Source organism: Eublepharis macularius, chromosome 12, assembly GCF_028583425.1.
Source record: "Eublepharis macularius isolate TG4126 chromosome 12, MPM_Emac_v1.0, whole genome shotgun sequence".
In the NCBI taxonomy this organism is placed as follows: domain Eukaryota; kingdom Metazoa; phylum Chordata; class Lepidosauria; order Squamata; family Eublepharidae; genus Eublepharis; species Eublepharis macularius.
Genome location: NC_072801.1, coordinates 23,728,935 through 23,739,940, shown reverse-complemented (window position 1 = coordinate 23,739,940; position 11,006 = coordinate 23,728,935). Strand labels below are relative to the sequence as shown.

General features: G+C 45.3%; 1 protein-coding gene across 1 annotated transcript; it reads left to right on the top strand.

Annotated features, from left to right (window-relative positions):
- Nucleotides 1-961: 961 nt before the first annotated feature.
- TMEM11 (transmembrane protein 11) lies at nucleotides 962-8,714 on the top strand. The gene is made up of 2 exons (XM_054994605.1): nucleotides 962-1,160; nucleotides 7,768-8,714. Exons 1-2 carry the CDS (start codon nucleotides 1,099-1,101, stop codon nucleotides 8,282-8,284), a joined length of 579 nt encoding a protein of 192 aa, XP_054850580.1. The 5' UTR covers nucleotides 962-1,098; the 3' UTR covers nucleotides 8,285-8,714.
- The last annotated feature ends 2,292 nt before the right edge of the window (nucleotides 8,715-11,006 follow it).

The window sequence follows — 11,006 nt, the reverse complement described above, 5'->3', positions numbered from 1 at the left end:
AACTTTCAGAGTCAAAACTCCCTTATAGAACTTGAAGAACTTGTTGGTCTTGAAGGCGCTGCTTGATCCAAATTCTGCTACTCTACACAGACCAACACTGCTGCCCACCTAAAACTTTATTTAGACTGCAATCCAGAGGGCGCTTTCCTGACAGTAAGCCCCACTGGGTTAATATGGGATTTGCTTCTGAGTAGACCTACTTAAGATTGCTCCCTTATGTTTCTTACAGTCTGCGTTTCTGAGACTTAAGGCTCATTACACAGCGTAAGTCAATCCGATCAACGGCCAAGACACCCAATAAATAATGCAATTGGGATGCAGCAATGTGAAAAAAGCGACGGGAAGGTGGGTTAGTTAGCAGCGAATCCCTCTGCGGGGGAACTGACAGGGTCTGACTCCAAAAGGAGACTCTGGAGTGTGACCTCAATGACCTTAGCTCAGGGAGGCTGTTTTCCCTAGAAGTCAAGCTCCGTCCACTGCAATCAAGTGAGAAGCGACTGCAGAGGAAATTCAAGGTCTTTTTCAAAAGTTGCAATCGTAGGAACTTAGCAGTAAAGCCCCCCATGCCGTCCCGCCTCCCAAGCAGACACTGCACAGCAGGGAAGCTGCAAAAAGCGATTCTCTGGTGGAGGTGGGACAGACTGTTCCACGGGGCACGGGTCGTGATTGGTTAGTGTCGATGAAGAGGGGCGGGATTAAATCTGTTTCTTTGCGCCAACTCCACCATCCGTGTGTCCCACAAAAGGCTCCGCATGGCGTTTGCACTTTCTGGGAATTGTAGTCTTTTCTTCCCTTCGCCCCCTACTTCGACCTCCATTAAGACTTCATTTCCCATAAGGGAGCAGGAGAACGGTAGGAGAGGGTGGGAGCGCTCGCCTGGACGCCCTCCCCCGCAGAGCACTCTGGGACTTGTGGTTTGAGCTCGGCGCGGGAACCTTCCCGTTCCGATTTCCGTGTCGGCCTTCCCGCCCCAGGACTACCTTTCCCGTCAGGCCGCGGGGTTTCCCAATCCCTCTCCTCGCAGCCTTTCTCCCACCCCACCCCCTGCCCCCCCTCGCCACTTTTGGCGGAGACATTTGCGAAGCGAGTCTCTCCAAGATGGCGGCCTGGGGAAGGAGGCGCGCGGGGCCCAGCAGCTCCAGCGGAGGCGGCAGGGAGAGGTGAGCAGGCAGGGCCGGCCAGAGCTCGGCCTTCCCCTCCTTTTCCCAAGCCCTTGTCCGAGCCGTTTCAGGGGGCGGCTGGGAGCCAGGCCGGGGGGCGGGACACAAAGGGGCCTCTCTCTCCCCCCTTCCTTTCTTTCCCTCAGGCGGTGTCAAGGGGCGTCAGGGGGCATCCTTGAGCTGGGGGCTGTCTTAAGGCTTCCTGGGCGGGGGAGAGCGTGAAGAGTGACAACTTTAGGAGGGTTTTTGGAGGGGGCGGGCTGCAAATCTTGGGGACACAAGGAGTCGGCTGGTGCTGCGTTGAAATCTAGGCGGGGGAGAGCAGGATTGTTGAGGCGAGGCCTGGAGGGGATAATGGGGGTGTGGAGGGAGGAACTTTGGAGAGATCTGGCAGCAGGAAGTTGGTTAGCTCTGAGTTAAGATCTAGCCTCTGTGTGCGTCTGTCTGTGAGAAGACGACTCTAGAGGTATGACAAGAGGTTGTGGGGAGAGAAAATAAGGACACAATTTGGAGTTGTAAAGCTTTGGGAGGTGTAGGGTGATGGATTTGTACCAAATACTATTCAAAGATTGGCAGGAGGTGAAGCAGCGGGAATGCAGGTCAGGGGTTTGGGATATGTGTGTAGGAGCTGGGTAAAGCTGCTTTGGGGGTCCCCGTTGGGGAGAAAGGTGGAGCATAAGTGAAGTAAGAGAAAATATCTCAAGTACTACCCAAGGGCATTAAGTGGGATGGAGGTGTGAAGTGGGTAGAGGGGAGCCAGGAGGCCAGTAGTAATGGGCTGAGGCAGGAGGAGGTGGTTTGGGGACACTGAATGGGGATTAAGATAGAGTTTCAGGATGTGGAGATGGGAAAAGGTTATGGGCTTGCAGGCACAGAAAAGGAAGGTCAAGGGAGAGATGGTAGTGACCTAGGGGCCGGTGTTTGCCTTGAAGGCACCGATGAGAAGCTTGTGTCCAGCCAGTGCAGGGCAGAGTCCAGCTGCATCACTGTTCTGGGAGCAGAGATTGCGAACTACTCGACTGGGGATGAGTTTTCCCACTGGAATGGGGAGGGAGGGTGAGGGAAGGTCAATTTGAAAGCCAGACCTTTACTTAGAGGAGGATTTTGCTGTTCCCAGATGTTGTTAGACCAAGAGGTGGTAAGAGCTGTCGTTTGCAAAATGTTCTTGGATGTTCTTCTGATCTATTTTCGAAGGCTGTAAATACTCCCCAAAGTGACCTCTTTGTGCTCAGCTGTTAGTGCTGGTTGAGTGACTTGTGTTTTTAGGGGGTTGATGCATTGTTCTGGATTTGGAAGGGGTGGAGATGGAACTGAAAGAGCCTGGCTGCCTTTGGCACTTCCATGTGTTAAGCCGTCACCCTTCATTTTCATTCCATAGAAAGTGGAATAAGAAGGGACAACTTACTTATTTGCAGAATTCTGTTAAGGTATCGTATCCTTGCCCTCTCCCCTTGGTGACTTGATTGATCTTAAAACTTTTTTGGGTTTAATTCTGAAGTTCTTGCCGTAAAGTTGTACACCTTCTATTACATGTTACGGGTTCGAAAATATTGGTAGGTCCGAAACCAACATTTTTATTGGGTAACTGCAGTTTAGTTTGCTTTTAATTTTACTGCTGCTCCCCTATTCAGAGTTTCTGAGAAGCTTCTGTAATTTTTATTGCTGTATTATTTCCAATGACAGCAAAGACTTAATTTCCACTGCTTTTTAGGTAGATCTTAACCAGAGTTAAAGCAGCAGGCCATGGTTACCTTTTACAAGAGGGAAGCATCAGCTCTGGAAATAGGTGTTTGTAATACAATGTATGCTATCTAATGACTGGGGCATATAATAGGCATTAAGTATTACCTTTGTTTTCCTAAGCACAACAGGGGGAATGGGAGTAGCTCTAACTACTGCTTCCGTGCAGCTGACCCAGCAATGGGGTGTGTTCAGATCTTCCTGACTGAAAATCTCCTTTGGAGTGATGTGTTATGGTTTCTCCCTAATGGGAAGCTGGAAATGATTGTTTGGGGCTTTGGGTTGTACTCTTCCCAGCAACTGCTGCATAGTGTTGGCTGCCAGGTATGCAGCTTGGTTAAAGAACAGATTTGATACTCATCAAATAACCACAGTTTGTGCATCTTGCCTGGTAGATGCAGTTCCTTTCATTCTCTGATAGGTTACCAGATTCCCATTACAATGAGCCAGATTTCTCACCAACAGAGAGCTTTTGAAAGACATTGTGTAATGCTGGTGTGCAGAACATCACAAAGGTGCTTTTTCTGATACGAGACATTTAGGGTCTAGGGAATAAAAAAATGAGCAAAACATAGTATAAAATCTGGTAAAATTTAATATGACTGGTATCTCCAAATAAGTTGGGATGCTGGTCTGTTAGCGATTCAGATTGCTTGACATCTGCCTGTAATCAAATATTTCATGGAACTGAAGGTTCCCTGATGAAAGTGAAAAGGGGTATTGTAGTCACCTATCTGAAACAGAACTAGCTGATGCAAGTGATCAGGGTTTGAGTGTTAGTTGCTGTTGGGACTGTTAAAATGCCTTTGCCCAATACAAGTCAAAATAAGCATGCTAAAACCAAACCACATTTTATTTAGGGCATTGGAAGAATTCCAATTCCATCACAGGGCCAGCCCTACTTTTGCTAGCATAATTGATCTGAAAAGTCTTGGGCCTCTATTAGTTTTATAGACCTAGATGAAATTGATACATCTGATATAAAGGAGGGCTTGAGTGATGAAGGAAGGGATCTCTTTACATGGGATGTGATTCTCTTTTCAAGATTCTCAGTGAGACACATGCAGGGAATTGGTGGCTCAATGTATGTTCCTATGTGGGTTTCTGCAGATTGACTGAGCGCTTAAAGAACAGAATGTCATCTGTTAGAGCTGACTTGGACTTCACAGGAAGACCAGTACAACAAGGGCTGTCTTTGAATTGCTGGACTGCAATCTGCAAGTATTTTAGGCACTTCTGTGGGTCTTGCATTTCATCATTGGCTGGCAAACTCTTCACTGAACCGGAAGTGCTGTTTCCTGAACCATTTTCAACATCCATGAGAGTGAGCGAAGGTTAGGGGTCTAAGAGCCTGAGCCATGAATTAGGGGAGCGAGTCTCTGGTTCAAGTTTCCTTTTAGCCGTGAACTTGCCAGTTGACCTTACTCATTACCTTTTGATCCTTAACTCCGCCATTCTTGATGTGACTTACTTTATAGGGTTGTTGTAAGTGCATGAAATGCTTTGAACATTTTGAACATTCAAGAATGCTATATAAATACTAAATACTAAGTATGTTCAGCTTCCCCCACCCCAAAAGGAGTGTCCTCCTCATTGGTTTCTGATGCAGTCACTAAAATATGGGCTATGGCCATATCTTCTCTTTAAGTTTAATGTGCTTTTACAGACTGGCCAAAAATGTTGATCCTTGCTCTGTTAGTAAAAGAAATAGCAGGATAATACTCAAGCAGAGTACTGTCACAAAGATTTGGCCTATGTTGATTTCCTTGTATGAAATGCTATTCCCTTAATCCACCATATGAGTTTTCAAATTGGGCAAACTTCCTGATTGTTGGAAGTTAACTTTTATTCAGGTCTGAACTTGCGGCCTTTCATGTGGAGTGAGAAACCTATGCCTGTACCTGTTGGCAGTTGTTTGCTCCATGATTTATTCTGAATATTTGAATCAAGGGTTGGATATTAGTGGCTTGACCATGGAGAGATGCTCTGGGGAAACTTTTTGCTGCTCTTGGCTCTGATCTACAGTTCCCACCCATCGAATAATGCACTTTCAATGCACATTAGCAATATTTTGGAAATGGATTTTTTGTTCCACATGTGGAAAAGCAGTTCCAAATGTTCACTAAAGAGTAGTGAGAGTGGATTATCCAATGTGTGTGGAAGCCGCCAGTGTGTCTGATAATATGGCATTCTTCAGTTATGACTTGCATTGAGACAAATTAGAGTTTCTGCTGGCTCTTTATTCAAGAAGGTTAGACTATTTAAAATATGGGTATGTTTGGCTGGTCTCAATAAAGTTTGGTTATAACTTGGATTTCAGGCAAGGTGAGGCAAATGTGGTGGTGGTGGTGGTGGTGGTGGGGTCTGTTAATATTTAATGCTAAAGCTCATGTGATTCATGTGCCCTGTTATATTTCCAAATTGCAAGACAGTGTGGTGTAGCAGTCAGTGTGGGACTAGGGTCTGGGGGACACAGCTTCAAATCCCCCACTCTGCCATGGCAGCATGCTGGCTGACCTTGGGCCAGTCACACACAGTCTCAGACTAATCTACACCACAGGATTGAGAGGATAAAATGGAGGGTGAGGAGGACAATGTAAGCTACTTTAGATCTCCACTGGGGAGAAAGACAGTATAAATGCAGTAAAAAAAAATCTCCTTTTCAGTAGTGTTAGAAGGCACCCCCCATATATCCATGGTCTTTTAAAATCTCCCTTTTAATGAAAAGAGAACTGGCTCCAATTTCCTCCACTTGAAAGTGGTTCATCCATAAAGTTTTCACAATACTTGTGCGTTTGTGTATTGCTAGACCATGGTGTGTGCATATATGTATTAGTGCTGCTGGCCAATTAAATAAACTTTAGGTGGTTGCTTTTTAACTGCTCAGTGGATTAAATGTAAATACTTTTGCACATTAACACCCCAATATAGGGGGCTTTTTGAGATACTGAGGGAAGTAAAAAATTGCACCCTAAGCAGATGCTGAGACTTATTGTTTGGTGGCAAAACTATTGTTAATATTTCCCTTTTTCATTTTTGGTTACACTAGCACACTTAGGCAGTCTTGGTTCATAAACACGTTTTCTGCTAGTGACACCGCTTATTTAGAATTGACTCCTGTGGATTGCTTGGCCAATTAAGGCTTGCAGCCTTAACATACAGGTGTGCAGTTATGTGCACACAGGTTGGGAAAATAATTGAGATTCTGTGTATCATTATCAGTTTTTCCTGGTTTTTTGGAACTATTCTGGTTATCTGTGTGTATGTTCCATATATGTATTTGTATGCACACAGCGCGCGCGCGCACGCGCGCGCGCGCACACACACACACACAAGTAAATCTGGGATCTTCAGTCATAGATTCTTGGCTGCCATGCCTCCCGTCCTCCCCACCCCCCGCTGCCTTGAGAATGTGAAAGGGCAACAGAGTCCTCACAGCCTAGCATTGTACAGTGCTTTAGGTTTTACTGCTGTACATCAAAAAAGTTGATTTTCATCCTTATCTAATAATCTGGCTGTCTTGTGCTAGTTGTGTACCAAAATTCTACTTTCTGCAAAGTATGGAAGTTCTTCAGCAATCTTGGGGTACATCGTATGGTAAGCGCATTGTTTTAAAAATTGCTAATGAGGTAGTCACATGGCAATGAGTAGTATCCATGGATTTCTCCAGACATGTCTCAAGATCCTTGTTTTTGCCTTTGCTTAGGCACAGAATTTTTTTTCTTTCTTGCCACACCACTAAAGTTTGCATTCTCCCACTGAACGTCATTGATGCAAACAAATATTATTCCAGACAGACACTAAACAAAACTCCATGCAACACAAAGCTTCCCTTTGTTTTTTTAGATGAAAAGGTCTAGAAAATGAATGTGGGGACCAAACAGCTGGTCTGAAGCTTTGTACCATCCTGCTAGTAACAAAGGTAGTCTGCAGCGTTGCTCGGGCTCTGGATAAAGCTCTCCCCTGACACAGCGAGTTTAAAAAGTGCTAAATTGATTATCGTCACTCCCTGCATCCCAGGCATAATGCTGGCAGGGCTTCAGCACTCTCGCAGGGTTTCAGAGGGCCTTTGTGAGAGATTCCATTAGCTGCTGGTTTTCAGTTGAATTACCCCCCCCCCCCCCAATCTCACTGGAGGAAGAGGAGAGAAACTTGCTCCGTTTGTCATCAATGGATACCTCTAAAAACATCTCTGGTCCCACCTTTCCAGAGTAATGTCAGTGACATGGATCCCGAGGTTTAGCTTGTTCCATATCTTAAAATTACTTCCAAATCATTTTGCATTGAGATTCCCTGAGTCCCAAGGGGGAAAAGTAAAATGTTAGTAAAAGACAGATTAGCTGACGGAAAGAGAGGGTGATCTAGCTCTCTGGTTTTTGGATGTATACTACCCTCTGTGCCAATCAAGTATTTGTTGCTTTTTGGAACTCTCACCTTTCTGTCTTAAATAGTCCATAGGGTTGAAGAAGAAAGTTTGAAACTGTGTGTGTGATGCACATAAGTTTGGAGATACAAGAATATTGAATAGAGCTTCCTGTAGTCAAGAGAGTGGTTTCCGCGCTCTAAGTCCTCTGCATCTGTTCTGAATTGTCATGGCCTCCTCTCCTTATCTGTCCTTGTGCCCGAGGTCAGCTCACAAAATAACTCTTGAAATTCTGCAGCCCAAAGGAATAATGGAAAAATGTGCCGTGTGAGTGAGAGTAAGAGTACGTGTGCACATGTATATGTATCTTTATCTGAGTGCAGGCTTTCAATTTCTTCAGCATAGAATGGCAAGAAGTTCACAGGCGATACGCAGATGAGGCTAGCCTGAGAGGAATGTTGATGGGCAAATCTCGGAAACTCAACTCTGCCTTTCTTCCCACAGGGTCGCCTTGTCTGCCACAGACTGTTACATAGTTCATGAAATCTACAATGGGGAGAATGCTCAGGACCAGTTTGAATATGAGCTGGAACAGGCCTTGGAGGCCCAGTACAAATACATCGTGATTGAGCCCACGCGCATTGGGGACGAGACAGCCCGCTGGATCACTGTCGGGAACTGCCTCCACAAGACAGCTGTGCTGGCAGGCACTGCCTGCCTCTTCACCCCCCTGGTCCTTCCCATAGATTATTCCCACTACATCTCCTTGCCTGCTGGCGTGTTGAGCATAGCCTGCTGCACCCTCTATGGGATCTCCTGGCAATTTGACCCCTGCTGCAAATATCAAGTGGAGTATAATGCCTATAAACTTTCTCGCCTGCCCCTGCATACACTCACCTCCTCCACTCCTGTGGTTCTGGTGAGGAAGGATGACCTACACAGAAAGAGACTGCATAACACGATAGCCCTCGCTGCCCTGGTGTACTGTGTAAAGAAGATTTATGAACTCTATGCTGTATGATTTTGTAGCGTGGGAAAGGAGGAACCAACAAAAGACACACAAGCGTATTAAAAAAAAAGACTCCCACAGTTAACATTTGATTTTTCTCCCCCCTCGAAGTGGTGGGCACCTGGGGAAGCAGTTTGGTTTAACCTAATTGTTATCTTTCAAAAAACAAAAATAACATGCCACTGATTGGTGCAGCAAAGGAAATGTTCAGTCATTTCTTATGCCCTGGATGTGAATCTGCAGTGAAATGGGACACTGGGAGCCGAAGGTGATAATGGAATGTCAATGAACAGAAATGATGCACAGGAAGGGGCAGGGGGAGTTGCGGGCTTTTCTTTCCTTTTTTTGAGAAAACCTTTAAGTATATTGTTTAATTGTATTCTACAGAACCAGCTCGGAAGTTCACTGACCATTCATTAAAGGATGAGAATTTCAAAAAGTTTTTGCTTTTGCTTTTTTGGTGCCAAAGCTGCTCTTGAAAAAAGCGTGTTTTAGGGGACGCTTCAGCCAATGGGATTTTGAGGACACCATGCTAGAAAGAAGGGCTTGCCCTGGACTGAAATGAGGGAAGTTGTGCTTGGGGCTGTTGCTTTCCTGATTGGCATTTCATAATGTTGTCAAATAGTCAGGAGAAGCCCTTGCTTTGCATGCTTTAAAAAAAAAAGTTCCCTGTATTAGCACTGCTGAAATATTAAAGTAAGCTTAAAGTTCTTGTAGCAGCTCACCTGCCTTGCTGCTGAAGAGTGAATCCTTGCAATGCTAGAACCTGAGGGTGCCTAATGAGAGAGGCTTTACTATACCTAGGCTGAGTCTTTAAATGGTGCCATTCACTATTCAGTTGCCGCCTGCTAGATGAGCAGGTGATGCTGTTGAGCTGCTCAGAGTGACTCTCCCCTTGTCATTAATTTGCTTACATGGCTTTCTCGCAGCTGCGGTTTTATGTGAAGATGGAAATAGAAGGTGGTCTTTGTAAGGTTGTCCAAGACCACTGGGTCATTGGACTGCTGAGAAATAAAGCTTAAATGGCAAATTTCAGTTATCGTCCAGCTAAAGTGGCAACAGCCATCAGTGTGCATCCCCCCCCCCCCGCCCCGTTTAGTTTTGCTCTGAATACCATGGGGACCATTTGCAGTCAGGAAGCTTATGGAGCATCATCAAAGATACTAAACATTGTTCTTGCTATATGGTAAATAAAGCAAATATTCTTCTGGTGGTTTCACAGCCTGCCATTCCCTCTTCTCCTCCCATCACAACCTAATGAAAATGTCTCCTCTTTCCTGGCAGACACCAGCATTTCTTCGGCGGGGCAGTCTTTTCCGGTAACATGCTCTGTTGGGTTTAGTTTTGAATAGCAGCAAAGCGCAAGAGTCAGTACAAGCAAGGTGGAAAGCTGATTTGTTCTGCCATCAGTGGGTCCTCATTCGGTCATTGGTTTTGAATTGTGTGCAACTTACTGTACAGTCGAATGCAGAGGGTTTGTCCCAGTTGTTTCAGATGGGCTTAGCTCGGATTAACTCGGCATGGGGTTGCACTGTTGCACTGCATGGGGTTAACTGCATACAATTGCATCAACTCTCCAGCTCCTAGGACAGATCAAAGTATGGAGGGTGGGGGCAGCTTCTGGTCTCACGTCTCACTCTGTAATGGCTAATGCAATATATTGGGGTGCATTCAGATGTCAAGAATCTCCATTTGTTCATGCATATGAATGATCCAGGAAACCCTGGGGTTCTCCTCCGTTTAACAGGTGGAGACAGAAGCCGTTCTGCGTTGGAAGTAACTGCAGTTTTTAGTAGTGTTTGAAGGTGGCAAAGCGTGTTTTGTAATCTTACTCTGTAGCTAAGATCAAACCACAGACCTAACAGCAGACTTTACAGACCCAGCAGATTCAGCAGTTTGCTCCAAGCATTCACTCTCTGTGTGATGATGTCTTGCAGTGGCACAAGACTGTGGAATTCCTGGCTTCTTGTTATAAATTAAGGCTTGTTCAAATGCCTCAATATAGCTACTTTGCATTCTACTGTTTTTCCATGTAATGTAGTATGAGGGTGGGGAATGCATAATCTGGGTATGCGGTTTTAGGAAAGGGGGAAAAACTTGATGCGTGACTGCCAGTTTTGGTTGCAATTTGTCTATTTAATTCCACCCTCACACATCACTTTTCTATTGAAGGGAACTTCTGTGCGCTACACCAATGTCTGTTACGGATCAATTCCAACTTTTTCACTTACCCATTTTTAATTTGAAACCACTTGGTCTAACTTTTTTAAAAAGTATCTCTGCAAGGCTCTGCAGTGCAAGATTTGAACTTGAGTACTGTGGAACGTGAGCTGCCCATAGACATGTCTACCCCCCCCCCCTCTAAACATGGTAGCTGCAACATGACCTTTGTGCAATGCAGCTTGTGACCTTGAAACTCCATCCCTCAAGGGCAGAGCCAAAACTCTCAGCTATGTTTAGCCCTTGGAATCTGGTGCAGCAGGCAAAGAGCTTTCTGTTGTATCTGTTCAGTAGGTCAGTTTGGCTAAGGGTTGAACGCTTGGTAACAGAACACTTGTATAGCAAGCAAAGTAGATTCCTTTAGGCTTTCCTGCACTGTAGTTTTGCAGATCAGGACTCTTTAAGGCTGCAATCCCAAGAACACTTTCCTGGGAGTAAAACCCACTGAATAAAGGAACTTCCTTCTGAGGAGACCTGCTGTACCCTAAATGGTTTTTCTACAAACATCTGGGGC

Coding starts and splice junctions, on each gene's coding strand:
- TMEM11 (XM_054994605.1), top strand. CDS start 1,099: ATGGCGGCCTGGGGAAGGAGGCGCGCGGGGCCCAGCAGCTCCAGCGGA. Junction 1,161..7,767: donor AGCGGAGGCGGCAGGGAGAG/GTGAGCAGGCAG, acceptor TTCTTCCCACAG/GGTCGCCTTGTCTGCCACAG.